Raw genomic sequence first — 20,142 nt, 5'->3', positions numbered from 1 at the left:
TCTGGCATGTTATGCACCTTTCAAAAGTTTGTTAAGCTTGTGCCCTGAACTTTGGATTCCACCACCTTTAAGAGAATCTGTGATCATCTTCTGTGCTCCAGTATGGGGTGTATTTGCTGTGCCAGCTAATGAAGCAACGTAGTTGGGGCTACTAGTCTATGACTTGCGCCACATCTCCATACTCCATTACTGTTTAATGTCAGACCATTCTCCACCCAGAACCACATTTCCTGGTTAGAACATTGAACTTGCATCTCTTGGATATCTTGTATGCTCATCTGCAATATAGAGTTCAGCTTTGTTTCCATAATTCCAGCTGTCAGGTTCACTGTATATGTTCTTGGTACTTCTTTTACTCCTTCCCATTTTGCCTTAACTTTTGCAATTTCACTGTGAATGCATTTCCACGGCTTTCAATTGTAGTCATTATGGAGTAACTTTTACATTTCTATAAGGTAACTTCTGTGAGTAGTTGTTTTACATCCACAAGTTCTTGCACTAGTTTGCCATTCTTGATTGGGGTTCCTGTAGCTTTAAGAAATCCTCTTTCCAAAAGAGTTTCCAAAATCATGAACAACTCCAAAAGAATGTTGAGAATCAGTGTAGACATTAGCTGATCTTCCTTCTGCTGACTCAGAGGCTTCAAAGCTTTTAGTTCAGCCTGTTTCACAGGTATCAGGACCATGCTTCACAATGCAAGAATTTCAATTTCAGAAACAACTGCCCACCTAGTCGTTCAAATTTTTCTCTGAATCATTGAGGAGCCATCAATGTATAGAATTGGATCTTTACCAGAATAATAACCAACAGGATGCTATCGATCTCCATGTTTTTTAAATAAGATTGCCATTCTGTAAGATGTTTCTTGTTGACCTACAGAGTAAGCAAGAGGGATTTAAATGTAGTAAGTATTGTCAGTTTTTAAGTTTGGAACACTTTCAGTTAAAGTCAAAAGGTTGTCCGAGAACTTAATTGTCCTTCAGCATATTGTTGAGTGATTGAACAGTAGTTGATGGATCTGCCACAAGCTTGTCAATACATTAACAATGGTTTAATCTTCAGTCCTGTGTTCCCTAGGTCTTTGTTGGGGCAAGCTGTGGCATAGTTGTCATTCTTATTGTTCCATCATTGTCGTCCTCACTTGAGACACTAATGGCTGTTTAGGAGTCCATGTCACGTCCATTCTGTAATGCTTTGGAGTTCAGATGGTGTTGATGTCTTGGAGGACTTTTTGATGTAGGCAGTCATTCTCTAGAGTGTGGTTGGTGATGCTGTGTACAGAGTCTGTTTGATGTGAGCTGTAATTCCTCAGATGGAGCTTCAGGAATAGGTGTTTCCCTGGGGGGAGCACCAGCAGTAGTGTCACTAGCAGAACCGCTGACGTGAAGTCGTGGTTGCGCCTTTCCATTTTTAATTCACCTTAACTTTCTACATTGCACATTGATTTAATTATCGTGTTGTTCATTTGCTCATTTGGTTAATGAACATATTTGCTCTTTAGACCTTGTACTGTCTCTGTTTTTGTATGTTATCACAAGTTTCGTGCTTCTTTGATTACTCATCCTGTTGATTCATTCAGTCGCTCATACGTTCAATCAAACCGACCACAGTCTTATCTCTAAATCAAGACTGATTTAAGAAACTGAACAGTGGCATAGAAACCCCACCACCAACTAGCGTTTTGGCGGTGAATTGCAGAGCAAGGCAGACACATCGACACACATGTATAAATGCTCACAATGGCATAGGCCACTTGCATAGACTACGGCGTAGAGCCTACGCAGAAATATAAATCAGCCTTTAGGCAATCTCGAATTTTTAATAGTTTGCAGCTGAAATTTTAATAGATTGCTCTGCAACCCAACTTAGTTCTTTTTCCCCATGCTCAGCTAGTTTGCACGTGTTTAAGTTTTCTTAGGCACTTCACTGCCATGACTCCACTTAATAATTTTCATCTGTGCTCTGCTGCTTGAGCAAATCTAATTTTTGATGCTCCACTGGCTTGTGTGTTTAATTAGCGCTCTACCAGTTTGTATGTGGCCACTCTTATTATAGATCTGTTTTTTTTTTAACTAGCAATGCAACAGTTCTCAATCCTAACTCCCATCTTATGACATAGAATGTCATCTAGCTTTCTCTCTGGCAATTTGGAACATAAAGAGGAAGTCTTGCCCCTTCTGTGTAATAAAATTTTCACCTTTTGAGGGATTCCTCCAAGCTCTAAATCATCCTGCCAACTATGCCAATTTGTTGAATTCTTGGTGTTCAAATCCAAGGTTCTTTTAGAAGTCAAGAATGAGGCATAAAACTTGTTCTTCTTTTATTACCAGTTGAAAGTTGAAAAGTTTATTATGAGTACAAAGAGAACAGAAGCAAGTACTGACGGGAGTCTTCCTAGTTGAATAAGAGAGGAAATAAAGATGGTGCCTAGAATAAATCAGCTATTTTTATACCTAAAGATAAGGGAAAATCCATAGATAACAATAAACCAATTAGAAAATACTTCTTTAGTATTCCAGTAAAATTAACCAATGAGAAAACAATTATTCACTTAATGAAGTGCAGGGAGGCTACTTAAGGCAACTTAAAATGCAAGCAGATAATTGTGAAACTGCAACAAAAATAAAATTAAAATTAAACCATTGGATTAGAGATTGATAGTAAATTTGAGATATGGCAGATCTTTAACAGACTTAGAAAATCACAAGAATGTGGCGACCCACTTTCTGCGCAGGCGAACCGGCTCACAAATAGCCAGCACGTGGGGAGAGACATTGGTAATGCACTTTTGACGTCATTTCCGCCCGGAGCGGGTGGGCACTAGGGATTAAATGCCAGCACCGCAAAGTTTGAATAAACTAGTCTCGAAACGGCATACCAACTGCGTGTCGTCTCTAGCTCTGTATGTAGTACATCGCTACATTGGTGACCCTGACGGTCCAAATGGGATTTGGACCAAAGATGACCGACTCTTCATCTGTTCACGCAGTTTCGCTAAAGCTGCCAACTTTCTGGACGCTGCGACCATGCGTGTGGTTTAGCCAAGCAGAAGCCCAGTTCCAGATTCGGCAGATATCCTCTGATTCCACGCGTTACTATCACGAGGTGAGTGCCCTTGACCAGGAGACGGCCGCCCAGGTTGTGGATTTCATACAGTTGCCCCCCCCCCAGAAGAAGGCAAATATGAAGCATTCAAAGCGCTGCTCATTGGGACCTTTGGCCTCTCATGGCATGAGCGGGGTGCCCGCCTGCTTCACCTGGATGGATTGGGAGACAGACTGCCCGAGGACATACATCTGCTGGCTGACGCAGATTTCAGCGATCCCCCGGAAGGTGGCAGCCCGGGCAGACGTGCTGTGGAAAGCCAAGAGGGAGAGCGTGGCATCTGTCGGTCAGATTACCAGGCCACGCGCCCAACAGCAGACCAGACCAGACCCGGCAGGGAGGTGCACACAACACAGAGACAGGAGTGAGGAGGACAGTGAACAGTGGTGTTTCTACCACCAGCGGTGGGGCACAGAAGCCCACCGTTGTCACCCACCCTGCAAGGGCCAGGGCCAGCTGCAGCTAATGACTATGGCGGCTGGCCGCCAGGACAGCCTCTTGTATGTCTGGGACAAACAGTTGGGACGCCGCTTCTTGGTCAACACCAGAGCGGAAATCAGCGTCTTGCCCCCGACGGGGTACAACACCCACAACAGGAAGCCTGGACCCACCCTGAGGGCCGCAAACGGCAGCAAAATACGGACCTACGGCACCCGCACAGTGCAGCTGCAGTTCGGCACCAGCCGGTTCACATGGGACTTCACACTGGCCGCGGTGGCCCAACCACTCCTGGGGGCGGACTTCTTCTGAGCTCATAGCCTGCTGGTGGACTTGCAAGGGAAAAGACTGGTACATGCCGAGACTTTCCAGACGTTCTCCCTGGGTGAAGCCAAGTTGCCTGGACTCCCATCATGCTGTCAGACAACGAATTCACAAGAATCCTGGCGGACTTTCCATCGATTCTGGCACCGCAGTTCATGGCAGCCATGCCCAGACACGGGGTACAGCACCACATCCCAACCCAGGGATCACCCCTCCACACCCGCGCATGAAGGCTTCCCCCCCCCCCCCCCCCCACCCCGGAAAAGCTCCGCCTGGTGAAGGAGGAATTCAAGAGGAATTGGGGATCGTACGGAGGTCCGACAGCCCATGGGCCTCCCCCGGCACATGGTGCCCAAAGCAGCCGGGGATTGGAGGCCATGTGGCGACTACCACAGACTGAACGAGGCTACAACTCCAGACCGCTACCCTGTGCCGCACATACAGGACTTTGCAGCAAACCAAACCTGCACGGGGCAAGAATCTTTTCCAAAGTAGACCTCATCTGGGGATACCATCAAATCCCAGTGCACCCTGAAGACATCCCCAAAACGGCACGCATCACCCCATTCGGCCTGTTCGAGTTCCTCCGAATGCTATTCGACCTGAGGAATACCGCACAGACATTCCAGCGGCTAATGGATGTGGTGGGACGCGACCTGGACTTTGCGGTCATCTATTTGGGGGACATCCTTATAGCCAGCAGTAGTCGCCAGTAGCATCTGTCCCACCTCCGCCAGCTCTACTCCTGCCTGAGTGATTTCGGCCTCACGATCAACCCAGCCAAATGCCAGTTCAGTCTCAATACCATCGACTTCCTGGGCCACAGGATTACCAAAGACGAGGCAACACCTCTGCCCGCCAAGGTAGATGCGATCCGCCACTTTGCCCGGCCCAACATGGTCAATGGCCTGCAGGAACTCGTTGGTATGGTGAACTTCTACCACTGTTTCCTCCCCTCAGCAGCCCGTATCACGCGCTCTTTGTACACCCTGATGTCGGGTAAAGGCAAGGACGCTACTTGGGACGAGGAGGCCGCGTCCGCTTTCGTTAAAACCATGGAAGCTTTGGCAGATGCCGCGATGCTGGTGCACCCCAGAATGGACATTCCGACTGCTCTCACGGTGGACACATCCGACACAGTAGTCGGTGGGGTGCTAGAACAGCTCATCAAGAGGCGCTGGCAACCCCTGGCGTTCTTCAGCAAGCACCTATGACCACCCGAACTCAAGTACAGTGCTTTCGACCGGGAGCTATTGGCACTGTATCTGGCATTTCAGGTACTTCTTAGAAGGCAGGCCGTTCGCCGCGTTTACGGACCATAAACCGTTGACCTTCGCGTTCACGAAGGTGTCCGATCCCTGGTCGGCTCACCAGCAGCGACATCTGTCCTACATCTTGGAGTACATGACGGACATCCAGCATGTCTCAGGAAAGGACAACGTCATGGTGGACGCACTCTCCAGACCAGCTGTCCAGGCCCTGTCCCTGGGGACGGACTATGCAGCACTAGCGGAGGAGCAGTAGGCAGACAATGAGATGCCCAGCCATAGGACCGCAGTCTCGGGTTTGCAGCTGCAGGACTTTCTCGTAGGCCCAGGTGAGAAGACCCTCCTGTGCGACGTGGCTGCCGACCAACCTCGCTCCATCGTCTCAGCAGCCTGGAGGCGGTGAGTTTTCAACTCCATACACAGTTTGGCGCACCCATCTATCAGGACAACCGTCCAGCTGGTCTCCAGCAAGTTGGCGTGGCACGGACTTCGCAAGCAGGTCAGTGAATTGGCCAGAACGTGCGCACAGTGCCAAACAGCCAAGGTGCCACAGCAGTTCGAACCCACCCACCAGAGGTTCGACCACATTCATGTGGATGTCGTGGGCTCCCTACCAGTGTCCCAAGGAGTGCGGTACCTCCTAACGATGGTAGACCGGTTCATGAGGTGGCCAGAGGTGGTCCCGCTCACTGACACATCTGCCAATTCCTGTACCCAAGCACTGATTGCAACCTGGGTAGCACGTTTCGGGGTACCAGCCCACATTACCTCCGACAGAGGCGCCCAGTTCACCTCCAGCCTGTGGTCAGCTGTGGCCAGCCTGTTGGGAACGCAGCTGCACCACACTACTGCCTACCACCCACTGTCGAACGGACTAGTGGAGCGTTTCCACCATCACTTGAAGTCAGCTCTCATGGGCCGCCTGAGAGGACCTAACTGGGTGGATGAGCTTCCCTGGGTCCTGCTTGGAATTCTCACAGCGCCCAAAGAGGATCTGCACGCCTCGTCGGTCGAGTTGGTGTATGGCGCACCCCTGGCCGTCCCAGGAGAGTTCATACCAGCCCCAAGGGGGCAAGAGGAAGAACCTGCAGCAGTCCTGGACAGACTACGCGAAAGGCTTGGCAACCTGGCCCCCTGTACCGACTTCACAGCACGGATGGACCCCAACCCATGTACCCAAAGTCCTGCAGAACTGTAAGTTTGTGTTTGTACAAAGGGGCGGACACCGGGCACCGCTACAGTGGCCATACGAGGGGCCGTTCGAGGTGATCAACAACAACAGATCCACGTACGTTCTGGACATTGGGGGGAAGAGGAGGTTTTCACGGTGCACCAACTCAAACCAGCACATGTGGACTTGGTGCAAACGGTCGAGGTTCGGGCACCACGGCACAGAGGCAGACCTTCCAAACAGAGGCTGATCCAGACTGTGGACATTGGGGGGTGTATCGCCGGTTCTGGGGTGGGGTTATGTGGCGACCCACTTTCTGCGCAGGCGAACCGGCTCACATATAGCCAGCTCGTGGGGAGAGACTTTGGTAATGCACTTCTGATGGCATTTCCACCCAGACAGGGCAGGCGTTAGGGATTAAATGCCAGCGCCACGGAGTTTGAATAAACTAGTCTGGAAACGGCTTACCAACTGCGTGTTGTTTCTAGCTCTGTATGTGGTACATCGCTACAAGAACTTGATAATAAGTGGGGTAGAGAAAAATGAAAAGTACATTCTGGTATTAAAACTAAAGAAACAAAATGCTCAGGTGAACCCTTGTTATTTAATTTTCAGACATAAAGCAACAAATGAAGCTGATAATGAAGAACTTGTCTAAAATACAGTTGGATTTATCTGTACAAAATTAGAATTCTTGCTTCTGCCCACTGATCTAATGTCTGCATACTTTGAATTATTTTATCCCCTTTGGTTCAGTCCCTTCCCACCTACGCCTGTGACACTTTACATGCTCTTGATCTCTTCAACAACTTTTAATTCCCTGGTTCTGAATGCCTCATCTGGATGCCAGCCCAAAATACTTCTCTCTCCACTCAAGAAGGCCTTAAAGCTTTCTGCTTCTTTCTTGACTACAGACGCAGTTTGCTTCCAGCACCACTGCTCTCCATCTGGTGCAACTTGTCTTCTTACTCAATAATGTCTCTTAAGGCTTCTCCCACTTACACCAAACTCAAGGGGTCTCCATGGACATCCGCATGGGCCCCAGCTATGCCTGCCTTTTTGTTGGCTATGTGGGATAGTCTGTGCTCTCTAACTTTTTCTGTGCTGCATTGACAACTGCATTGCTGCAGCCTTATGCTGAGCTTGTCAATTTCCTTAAGTTTGCCTCCAACTTCTACCCTGCCTTTCAATTCTCTTGGTAAAGTTCTGCCACCTCTCTCCCCTTTCTTGATCTATCTCTATCTAGTTCTGGGGACAAAATGTCTGCCATTATCTTTTATAAACCATATAACCATATAACAATCACAGCACGGAAACAGGCCATCTTGGCCCTCCTAGTCCGTGCCGAACCCTTAATCTCACCTAGTCCCACCTACCCGCACTCAGCCCATAACCCTCCACTCCTTTCCTGTCCATATACCTATCCAATTTTACCTTAAATGACACAACTGAACTGGCCTCTACTACTTCTACAGGAAGCTCATTCCACACAGCTATCACTCTTTGAGTAAAGAAATACCCCCTCGTGTTTCCCTTAAACTTCTGCCCCCTGACTCTCAAATCATGTCCTCTAGTTTGAATCTCCCCTACTCTCAATGGAAACAGCCTGTTCACGTCAACTCTATCTATCCCTCTCAAAATTTTAAATATCTCGATCAAATCCCCCCTCAACCTTCTACGCTCCAATGAATAGACACCTAACTTGTTCAACCTTTCTCTGTAACTTAATTGCTGAAACCCAGGTAACATCCTAGTAAATCGTCTCTGCACTCTCTCTAATTTATTGATATCTTTCCTATAATTCGGTGACCAGAACTGCACACAATATTCCAAATTTGGCCTTACCAATGCCTTGTACAACTTTAGCATTACATCCCAACTTCTGTACTCAATGCTTTGATTTATAAAGGCCAACGCTCCAAAAGCCCTCTTCACCACCCAATCTACATGAGACTCCACTTTCAGGGAACTATGCAGAGTTATTCCTAGATCTCTCTGTTCCTCTGCATTCCTCAATGCCCTACCATTTACTCTGTATGTTCTATTTGGATTATTCCTGCCAAAATGTAGAACCTCACACTTCTCAGCATTAAACTCCATCTGCCAGCGTTCAGCCCATTCTTCTAACCTCCCTGCAAGCTTTGAAAATCCACCTCATTATCCACAACACCTCCTACCTTAGTATCATCGGCATACTTACTAATCCAATTTACTACCCCATCATCCAGATCATTTATGTATATTACAAACAACATTGGGCCCAAAACAGATCCCTGAGGCACCCCGCTAGTCACCGGCCTCCATCCCGATAAACAATTATCCACCACTACTCTCTGGCATCTCCCATCTAGCCACTGTTGAATCCATTTTATTACTCCAGCATTAATACCTAATGACTGAACCTTCTTAACTAACCTTCCATGTGGAACTTTGTCAAAAGCTTTGCCAAAGTCCATATAGACTACATCCACTGCCTTACCCTCGTCAACATTCCTCGTAACTTCTTCAAAAAATTCAATAAGATTTGTCAAACATGACCTTCCACGCACAAATCCATGCTGGCTACTTCTAATCAGATCCCGTCTATCCAGATAATTATAAATACTATCTCTAAGAATACTTTCCATTAATTTACCCACCACTGATGTCAAACTGACAGGTCTATAATTGCTATGCTTCCTTCTATAACCCTTTTTAAACAATGGAACCACATGAGCAATACGCCAATCCTCCGGCACAATCCCCGTTTCTAATGACATATTAAAGATCTCCGTCAGAGCTCCTGCTATTTCTACACAAACTTCCCTCAAGGTCCTGGGGAATGTCCTGTCAGGACCCGGAGATTTATCCACTTTTAAATTTCTTAAAAGCGCCAGTACCTCCACCTCTTTAATTGTCATAGGTTCCATAACTTCCTTACTTGTTTCCCACACCTTAGACAATTCAATATCCTTCTCCTTAGTGAATACCGAAGAGAATTAATCATTCAAAATCTCTCCCATCTCCTTCGGTTCCACACATAGCTGACCACTCTGATTCTCTAAGGGGCCAATTTTATCCCTCACTATCCTCTTGCTTTTAATATAACTGTAGAAACCTTTCGGATTTACTTTCACCTTATTTGCCAAACCAACCTCGTATCTTCTTTTAGCTTTTCTAATCTCTTTCTTAAGATTCCTTTTACATTCTTTATATTCCTCGAGCAATTCCTTTACTCCATGCTGCCTATATCTATTGTAGACATCCCTCTATTTTTCTGAACCAAATTTCTAATATCCCTTGAAAACCATGGTGCTCTCAAACCTTTAACCTTTCCTTTCACCCTAACAGGAACATAGAGATTCTGTACCCTCATAATTTCACCCTTAAATGACCTCCATTTCTCTATTACATCCTTCCCATAAAACAACTTGACCCAATCCACTCTCTCTAAATCCCTTCGCATCCCCTCAAAGTTAGCCTTTCTCCAATCAAAAATCTCAACTCTAGGTCCAGTCCTGTCCTTCTCCATAATTATATTGAAGCTAATGCTATTGTGATCACTGGACCCGAAGTGCTCCCCAACACATACATCTGTCAGCTGACCTATCGCATTCCCTAACAGGAGATCCAACACTGCCCCATCTCTAGTCGGTACTTCTATGTATTGTTGCAAAAAACTATCCTGCACACATTTCACAAACTCTACTGATTCTCGCAGCTAGCTTGACTATACTTCTTTCCACCTCAAAACCTATATATAATGCCATGCCCTTTTCTTATTTTCTTCATTTCCACAGCATTTGTTCCCAGAATTTCTTTTCTAAAACATCAAAAATGTCCTTTTTCTTCGAAGAACAGGGTTTCCCTTCCATCATTAATGCTGCCCTCACCTGCATCTCCTCCATTTCCCAGACATCTGCCCTCTCCCCATCTTCCCACCCCTTTAACAAAGTAGAGTTCCTCCCCACCCCACGAGCCTCCACACTCAGCACATTATTCTCAGCAATTTCTGCCATCCTCACAGGAGCCTACCACCAAACACATCTTTACCTCCCCCTTACTCTCCTCTTTCTGGAGGGATGACCCTCTCTGTGGTTGCCTTGCCCATTTATCCCTCCTGATGAATCTCCCCCTTGACACTAAATCACTGCAAGTGGAAGAAGTGCTATATCACCACCTCCCTCACCTCCATTCAAGGCCCCAAACAGTCCGTTCAGATGAGACAGAATTTCATCTTCATATTTGTTGGGGTCGTCTACTCTATGCATCCTTCTCTACATTGGTGAGACATAACATAGACGGGGACCACTTCATTGAGCACCTTTGCTCTATCTGCAACGAACAGGATTTCCCAGTGGCTAACAATTTTAATTCCAATCCCCGCTCCTGTCTCGAAATGCTAGTTCATGCCAGTTCTACTGCTATGATGAGGCCACTCTCAGGTTAGGGGAGAAACGCCTCGCATTCCATCTGGGTAGCCTCCAACCTGATGGCATGAACATTGATTTCTGAAACTTCAGGTCATTTTTTCCTCCTTCCTCTACCCTCTTCTTCCATTCTCCACTCTGGCTCTCCTTTTACCTCTTCTCTTCTCAACTTCTGCAGATCAGCTTCTCCTAGTGCTCCTAATCCATCCCTTTCTCGCATGATCTACCATTTTTTTTATATCAGAATCCTTCTCATTCAGCCTTTTCCACTTATCACCTCCCAGCTTCTCATTTCATCTCCTCCTCTTCTTCGCACCCCCCCCACCCACCTTCTTATTCTGGTTTCTTCCCCCTTCCTTTCCAGTCCTGATGAAGGGTCTTGACCCAAAAGCTCAATTGGTTATTTCTTCACATAGATACTGCCTGACCTGCTGAGTTCCACCAGCATTTTGTGTGTGTTAACTCTAGATTTCCAGCATCTGCAGAATCTCTTGTGTTTATTTTATAGCATAGTTGATAAAAAAAAACAGCACTGGGCAAGATGGGTTTACAACAATCAGAATCAATCCTAAATGAACCCCAAGATTACAGAGATTTATGATTAAGATATAGAAAAATGCAGTTCTGCACCTAATCTATTCAGCTCACTGAGTCTCCTTTTGAAGAACCACTTTGTCAATCCCAAAACCACTGCTCTTTATGTATATCTGTTTTTCATCTCCTCCTCTTCTTCGCACCCCTCCCCCACCTTCTTATTCTGGTTTCTTCCCCCTTCCTTTCCAGTCCTGATGAAGGGTCTTGACCCAAAAGCTCAACTGGTTATTTCTTTACATAGATACTGCCTGACTTGCTGAGTTCCATGCTTATCCATTTTCATTTGTAAAGCTACAGTTGAATCCATTTCCTCTTGCCTATGAAGTAATGCATTCAAATCCCACCCAAGCATAAAAATAAAATAGTCTTCTCAGGTACTTCTCAGCAGGTCACCTTATTAATGGTATTGAAACAGTAAAAAAGGTGGGTAAACTTTAGAGAATAAGAATAGATCACAAATAGTTTCTTTAGATGCTGTGAGATCTGCAGTTCTGTGCTTTAGATATTCTTGAAGTTGAATCCTTAAATATTTGCTTGGGAAAAAAAGAATATTGAAGGTGATGTGAGTAAAGACTAAATTAGACTCAGGGTGAGCATATGAAGAAATACAGTGGTGTTTTCTAGAGGCATGAGTTTACAGCACAAGCTTGAATCGGTGTTCATGTGCTGTAATAGTCTGATTATTAACAGTTATTAATAGTCTGTGTAATGACTAATTACTGCATATACTACTTACAGCTGATTAATAATCTGTATATAATAAACCAGAGGTTTAAAGTATAAAACGTAGTATTAACTCTTCAGCATTGCCAGCTTCATGAAGCAGATTTTTTTTGTTGCACTAAACTGATGACTGCCAAAATAATCAAACTAACTGTTTGTTCAGCTGGACTGGATATTGGCCCAATTTCAGAGGATCCGTCTTCAGTTTCCCAATCAAGTGGAGGCCAAGGTTCACGGCCTTTGACTGAGGAACAGCTAGACCGAATACTTAGCCCCGATCTTGAGAAAATAGTCACAGATGGTAAGATTATTTGATAGTTACCCAAGCTTTGTTTTGCATACATATTTTGAAATTTCTTCGGGCTTACTAAGAAATCTTATTTTGCTTGTAGGGACAATTCTGAGTAATCTTTACAAAATTCCAGGTAATTATTTTCAGATTTGAAAGCATACTATTAATAATATTTATGTCAGAGTATAATTCGTACTACCATTAATATCTGTCTTTCTTTCAAATGAAGAACTGGAAGGAAAAGAAGTGGAAGATCTGTTCACAGCTGTGCTAAGTCCTTCGGCTAACCAACCTCCTCCAACTGCAATGCCTTTGCCTCCACCTGACCATGGTATAGAATTGCTTTATGATAAGAATTTACACTGTAGCATACTGTCTCAAAGCTCTTTGCAGTCCCAAGAAGCTTTGCATATGTTAAAACAGTGCAGTTACTTCAAGCAAAAATAATTGGATTATTGGTGGTTGATAGTTCAATATTAAGGTATTATTCTGTTTGAAGAAATTGTCAATATACAGTATATTGACATTTGTTTCAGTCAAACACAGTATTTTAGGGTCTATTGCCTATTTGTTCCTTCCTCTATCTTCCGCAACCCCCTCCGCCCCAGTTAAAAAATTGATTGTGATTTCCAGTTTTAAACCACAACTGGCGGGTTGCACCCGAACCTGAGGGGGACCAATATTCTCACGGGCTGGTTCGTTAGAGCTGTTGGGGAGGGTTTAAACTAATTGGGCAGGGTGCTGTGTGAACTGGAGTGAAGGGACTCAGGATAAGATGGAAGGTTAAAAAAAAAATCAAAGATAACGTGCAGTCAGACTGTCGGGAAGGGCAGGCAGATGAGTGGACAAGATTGCAGCCAGCAAGGTGAGTATCAGTGCATTAGGGATGCAGGGTCAAAAAGGTTAGCAAATACAGTACTCAGTGCGTTATAACTCAGTGCACGGAGTTTAAGAAGTGAAGATGGATGGTCTTCTTGTACTATGACAGATTGTAAGGTATGATGTTGTGGCTGTCGCTGAAGGATGGCTGTAGTTGGAAATTGAATATCCAAGGTTGTATGTTGTATTGGAGGGATAGAAGGGTGCGCAGTGGGGGTGGCATGGCTCTATTGGTAAAGAGTGGCTTCAAATCATTCAAAAGATGTGACATAGGATTGGAAGATGTCAAATCCTTGTGCATTGAGTTAAGAAACTGTGAAGATAAAAGAAACCTTAGGAGGCAGTGATCACAATATGATTGAGTTCAACTTGGAATTTGATAGGGAGAAAGTAAAGTCTGACATAGCAGTATTTCAGTGGAGTAAAGGAAATTACAGTGGTATGAGAGAGGAGTCAGCCAAAGCAAATTGGAAGGAGATGCTGGCAGGGATGAGAGCAGAGTAGCAATGGTTGAGTTTCTGGTAAAAATGAGGATGATGCAGGATAGATGTATTTCAAAACCACAGAAATGCTCAAGTGGAAAAATAGTACAACGGTGACTGACAGGAAAAGTCAAAGCTAATGTAAAAGCAAAAGAGAGGGCATACAACAAAGTGAAAATTAGTTGGAAGGCAGAGGATTGGGAAGCTTTTAAAACCCTACACACAGCAACTAAAAGTATCAGGAGGGAAAAGATGAAATATGAAAGCAATCTAGCAAACAACATCAAGGTGGCTAGAAAAAGCTTTTTCAAGTATATAAAAAATAAAAGTGAGATGAAAGTGGATATAGGACCGCTAGAAAATGAGGCCAGAGAAATAATAACAAGGGACAAGGAGATGGCAGATGAACTAAATGAGTATTTTGCATCAGTCCTCACTGTGGTGGACTTTGTCAGGTGTCAAACGGTGTGAGGGAAGACAAGTGGGTGCAGTTACTATTATAAGGGAGAAGATGCTCAAAAACCTGAAAGATATAAAGGTGCATAAGTCACCCAGACCAGATAAACTGCATCCTAGGATTCTGAAAGAGGTAGTGATAGAGATTGTAGAGGCATTAGTAATGATTTTTGAAGAATCATTGGACTCTAGCATGATTCCAGAAGAGGACTGGAAAATTACAAATATCAGAAAGGGAGGGAGACAACAGAATGAAAATTATAGACCAGTTAGCCTGAGCTCAGTGATTGGGAAGATGTTGGAGTCAATTGTTAAGGATAAGGTTATGGAGTACTTGGTGACATAGCACAAGATAGGACTAAGTCAGCGTGGTTTCCTTAAGGGAAAGTCTTGCCTGACAAACCTGTTGGAATTCTTTGAGGAGATTACAAGTAGGATAGATAAAGGGGATGCAGTGGATGTTGTATATTTGGATTTTCAGAAGGCCTTTGACAAGGTGCCACACATGAGTTGTTTAGCCAGTTAAGAGCCCATGGTATTACAGGGAAGTTGCTGGCATGGTTAGAGCATTGGCTGATTGGCAGGAGGCAGCGAGTGGGAATAAAAGGATCCTTTTCTAGTTGACTAGTGGTGTTCCGCAGGGGTCAGTGCTGGGACCTCTTCTTTTTATGCTGTATATCAATAATTTAGATGTTGGAATAGAGATGGCTTTATTGCCATGATTCAGATGATACGAAGATTGCTGGAGAAGCATGTAGTGTTGAGGAAACAGGAAGGTTGTAATAGGACTTAACAGATTAGGAGAATGGGCAAGAAGGTGACAGATGAAATACAAATGTTGGGAAGTGCAGGGTCAGGCAGTTTGGTAGAAGAAATAAATGGGCAGACTATTTTTAAAGGGGGAGAAAATCCAAAAATCTGAGATGCAAAAGGACTTTGGAGTCCTTGTGCAGAAAACCCTAAATGTTAGCTCGCAGGCTGAGTCAGTCGGTGGTCAGGAAGGCAAATGTAATGTTAGGATTCATTTCAAGAGGTCTAGAATACAAGGGCAGGGATGTAATGCTGAGGCTTGATAAGTAACCAATGTGGCCTCACCTTGTGTATTGTGAACAGTTTTGGGCTCCTCATCTAAGTAAAGATGTGCTGGCATTGAAGAGTGTTCAGAGGAGGTTCAGAAAGATGATTCTGGAAATGCAAGGGTTATCATACAAGGAGCATTTAATAGCTCTGGGTCTGTACTCACTGGAATTTAGAAGGATGAGGGAGGGATCTCACTGAAACCTTTTTTGAATGCTGAAAGGCCTAGACAGAGTAGATGTGGAAAGGATGTTTCCCATGCTGAGGAAGTCTAGGACAACAGAACACAGCCTCAGGATAGAGGGGCATCCATTTAAAACAGAGATCCGAAGAAATTTCTTTAGCCAGAGGGTGGTGAATCTGTGGAATTTGTTTCTACAGACAGCTGTGGAGGCCAAGTCATTGGGTGTATTTAAGGTGGAAGTTAATAGGTTCTTGATTGGACTTGGCATCAAAGGTTATGGGCAGAAGGCCAGGATGTGGGGCTGAGGAGGGGGATAAAAGGATCAGCCATGATTGAATGCCAGAACAAAGTCGATGGGCCAGATGGCCTAATTCTGCTCCTATATCTTATGGTCTAAATTGAATACTATAAAATTTGGTATCTATTGTTAATTGCATATCTGCACTCTGAGTTATTATGTGATGAAATAAGAGCAGATATAACTGCAGCAAAAAGTAGAAAACCTGCCAGTACAACGCCAGCTGTGCTTAAAATGGAAGCAATATGAAATAGAAGTTATGTATATGGGTCCTTGAAGTATAATTGTATTGGTACACTTGTATATTGGAGGTATCAGTTTTGAGGAGAACCACAGCAGTAGAGACAGACAGCATTGTTTAATAAGTGCACAAATTAGCCAGTGTAATTATAATATTGCATAGTTGTTCTATATCCTCATTATTGCCTAATATCTTTGTCTCAGTTCAGTATATTAATTCAATTCTGTAATTTTCTAACTTTCACTGCTTTGGTTTTTAAATATTTTCAATTTAGCTATATAACATTTACTTTGTGTTGATTGTAATTAGCAGAGTTTGTGTCCTGAATTTATTTGCTATATATAATTCTTGAAGAAATTTGCTACTTGAATGGGGATTTGTAATTTGTCTACCTCATATTCTAGATCCTGGGCATTAGTACTGTTCATTTGTAAACCCTACAGTACAGAGAACCACTGCACTTCAGTTACTCCCTGTAGGTGGGGATTATTGCATTAAATGTAAGAATGGGACCAGAATAATGTAAATATTTGTTCTGTAAATCTCAACTTTTACTCAAAATGATTGGCAAAATTTTCAGATGTTTAAATTGATCTCTACAAGAAAATTATTGGAAAACCTGTCTTTTTTTAGTATAAATTTTACATTATAATGCCATTAACATAGTTACTTTTCCTCCATGATTTGTCTTAATATGGTGACTGAGACAAATTGCGGTGAAAGGTTTGATCAAAATGCTCAAACAGTGTTCAAGTCTGGAAAGGTCAATTATTGCATCCTGTTTCTGATAGCTTTCATCTGCAAAGGTCACCAATGAAAGCGATCTTGTGTATCATGACAAAGTTTGCTGTTTTTTTTATCATTTTGCTAAGCCCCAAAGATGACCATCCCATATGTTTAATCAACATGTGGGGGATTTAAGTCCTTTTCTTGGAGTAGAGCCATCCCTGTTGCTGACATTTGTATATAACAGACAGCTGAGTCTTCCATCTGCCCAATTTGGGTAGATGTCAAAAGCTTGTATCGTTTTTCTGAGAGGATCCTGAAGTCTCTGCATTTTTTTCTCTGCCTTAACTGCCACGGTGAAAACAATACAGTTCAGCACCCACCTTACTTTGCTTTTCATAAATTAGTCTGCCTACAATTTGTACAGTACATATATTCCCAACAGAAATTCATTGATCGTATAGTACTTAGGGGTATTGAGAACTTACAAAGTGCTACATTTCAGATTGTCTGTTAACTACTTCCAGAAAACGGGGGTTATTAGTCCTTTTAGGGACTTGGTAAATTTGCCATTCAATGTACATTCAAATCATTAGTTACTTGGTAACTACATTGTAGTTTGATAATGACTTTACTTCTCTGGTTCCTTCAAAAGGCAACAGAGGCTTTACCAGAGTTCCAGCCATGAATGGTGTGATTGCACCACAACACCAAACAGCTTTAACACCTGGAAGTGGACGTTGCATCAGCACCACTTACTCTTCCATCCCTCCATCACCATTCCCTGATGGCAGCCGGTATGCATCAACATTTTTCATTCATTTACCGTAAATGGCATGAAGAGATTGTGAATTAAGCTTTCCAAGTTATGATGACCTATGATGCTTGAGAAATAAGATTACATATTAATATTTCACAACACATTGCTGTCTATGGATGAGAGACATAGGAGCTGGAGTAGGCCTTTTAATAAGATGACTGATTATCTGCATCAAGCACCATCTTCCTGTTAATTCCAGTATCCCATGACTACTTCATTAGCTAGAAATCTTATCATTTGAATGCCATCAATGACTGGATCTCCACAGCCCTCCAGTACAGAGTTCCAAAGATTTGCTAATTTTTCAAGTAGAAAGTTGCCCCTTATTTTAGTCTTAAATGGCCTATCCTTTATTTTTTGAAACTTCCTAAATTTTGCTCTCTTCAGCTAGACTAACAGGCCTCGCTCCCTCAATCCTGTCAAACCTTTTTTAGAAATTTGTATATTTCAATGTGGCCATTTCTCATTCTTTTATACTCTGGAAAATATAAACATGGCCAGCTGGATCTCTCTCTCTATATGTTGTAATCACCACACAAGTGAATTAGAACCAAATGTAGGTCTCTCGGCCCCAGACATGTGCTCCACCATTTGGTAAGGTTATCGATGATTTGACTGGACCTTCAACTTCAAATTTTGTCTGTCACGGTAATTTTTTCCTCCCTTTCTCATAAGGTATCATCTACCTCTGCCTTAAAAATATTCAAAAGAATCTGCTTCCACCATCCTTTGAGGAAAGAAGCTACACTTGTAATATTCCCTCTTTTCCCTTTCTCCACAGATGCTACTTGATCCACTGAATTTTTCCAGCAATCTCTTTTATTTCAGGTTTCCAACATCTGCTTCCGACTGTTGAACATACTTTTCTGTCGCGATTGCTTGTGTTCATTCTCTTCTATTTACACTCCTCACACATCAGCTATTGTACAGCTGTAGTTTACAAACATTAATTTCCCTCCAGAGAATCTCAGTGGAATTTGTGTCACTGGGACAACCCTGTTCTCTGTCTATCACAGACATTTCTTTTGTTCTCTGGAGTTCTATCAGCTTTACAACTGAAAGTATGCTTGTTATCTTATTTTTCTAGTTCTGTTGAAAGGTCATCAGTCTGAATCATTTAATATTAATATCTCTGTCAACAGATGCTTCTGGCCTGCTTAGTATTCTCAGCATTTTCTGCTTTGATTTTCTCACCTACCATAGTATAGCCAACTTGGATGTGTTGCACTAACTTCTTAATTATAGATTGTAAGCAGCTGAGAACCCAAACACTGATTTCACAAAACCCATTTACGGTGTTGCAGTCTGAAAATTTTCCATTCATTCCCACTGTTTTATGTCTGTTAACTGTCTTCATTTCCTGCTGATTATATCATCTCCAATCCCATGATGAGTAGGCAAATATCTTTTATATGTGAACAGGAGCAGAAGTGGGCTATTCAGCTTCTTGACCCTGCTTCATGATTCAATAAGACCTTGCATTCTGACTACTCTCGTACTCTTTCACCCTCCTGTTTATTAATCGTTTCTAAAATAATCTGCTTCCAATATCCTTTTGAGGAAAGAGCTCCAAAGACTTTCAATCCTCTGGGAGACCATCACATCTCCTCCTCAAATGGGTGACCCCTTATTTAATCCCTAGTTGCAGATTCAGATTGAGATTTATTTATCACACGTACACCAAAAGATACAGTGAAATGAGTTGTTTGTGTTAGCAACCAGCACACTCAGGAATGTGATGGGGCAGCTAGCAAGTGTCACCACATATTCTGGCACCAGCACAGCATGCCGAAAATGTTCCACAGAATAACACCAGCAGCAATAACAGTAACAACAACAACAAAACAAGATCCTTTTCCACTCTTTACTTCCAGCCTGATGTTATTTGTTTCTTTTCCATGAAGGAAGATGATGCATTAGTCATGTCATAAAGTTTGCGTCAAAATATCAATCTGCCTAGTCACATTGACCTGCATGGGGACCATAGTCCTCTATACCCCTCCCATCCATGTACCTATCCAAATTTTTCTTAAATGTTCAATTTGAACCCACATATACTACTTCTGGTAGCTCATTCCACACTCTCACAACCCTCTGAGTGAAGAATTTCCCCTCATGTTTCCCTTAAACATTTCACCTTTCACCTTTAACCCGTGATCTGTAATTCTAGGCTCACCTAAACTCAATGGAAAAAGCCTGCTTGCATTTACCATATCTATAGCCCTCATAACTTTGTATGCCTCAATCAAATTTCCCTCATATGTCCACATTCTAGCAAATAATGTCCTAACCTATTCAGCCTTTTCCTATACCTCAGGTTCCGACAACATCCTTTTAAGTTTTCTCTGCACTCTTTCAATCTTATTGACATTTTTCCTGTAGGACGGTGACTAAAACTGCACAAAGTACTCAAAATTAGTCCTCACCAGCATCTTATACAACTTCAACATAACAGCCCAACATCTGTACTTCACTTTATGAAAGTCAATGTGCTAAAAGCTCTCTTTATGATCTTACTTACCTGTGACACCACTTTCAAGGAATTATGGACCTGTATTCACTGATCCCTCTGTTCTACTGTCTTCTTCAGTGCTCTAGTATGCACCGTGCAAGTCCCTACCCTGTTTTGTCCTCCCAAAGTGCAGCACCTCACAC

The 20,142-nt window shown here is 43.3% G+C and overlaps 1 protein-coding gene across 3 annotated transcripts in view; it reads left to right on the top strand.

The window, feature by feature from the left end:
* The window catches only part of kmt2ca (lysine (K)-specific methyltransferase 2Ca), a 479,075-nt gene that overhangs the window by 368,110 nt on the left and 90,823 nt on the right, over positions 1-20,142 (top strand). For all 3 annotated transcript variants that reach the window (XM_059971838.1, XM_059971840.1, XM_059971839.1), the window contains 4 exons: positions 12,196-12,333; positions 12,425-12,457; positions 12,554-12,655; positions 17,323-17,464. In XM_059971838.1, coding sequence (XP_059827821.1) covers positions 12,196-12,333; positions 12,425-12,457; positions 12,554-12,655; positions 17,323-17,464 — 415 coding nt within the window. The remainder of the gene's footprint in view (positions 1-12,195; positions 12,334-12,424; positions 12,458-12,553; positions 12,656-17,322; positions 17,465-20,142) is intronic.

The sequence above is a fragment of the Hypanus sabinus genome, chromosome 6 (genome assembly GCF_030144855.1).
Source record: "Hypanus sabinus isolate sHypSab1 chromosome 6, sHypSab1.hap1, whole genome shotgun sequence".
NCBI lineage: Eukaryota > Metazoa > Chordata > Chondrichthyes > Myliobatiformes > Dasyatidae > Hypanus > Hypanus sabinus.
The sequence above is the reverse complement of the archived record's forward strand: the minus strand, read 5'-3'. Positions and strand labels throughout refer to the sequence as shown.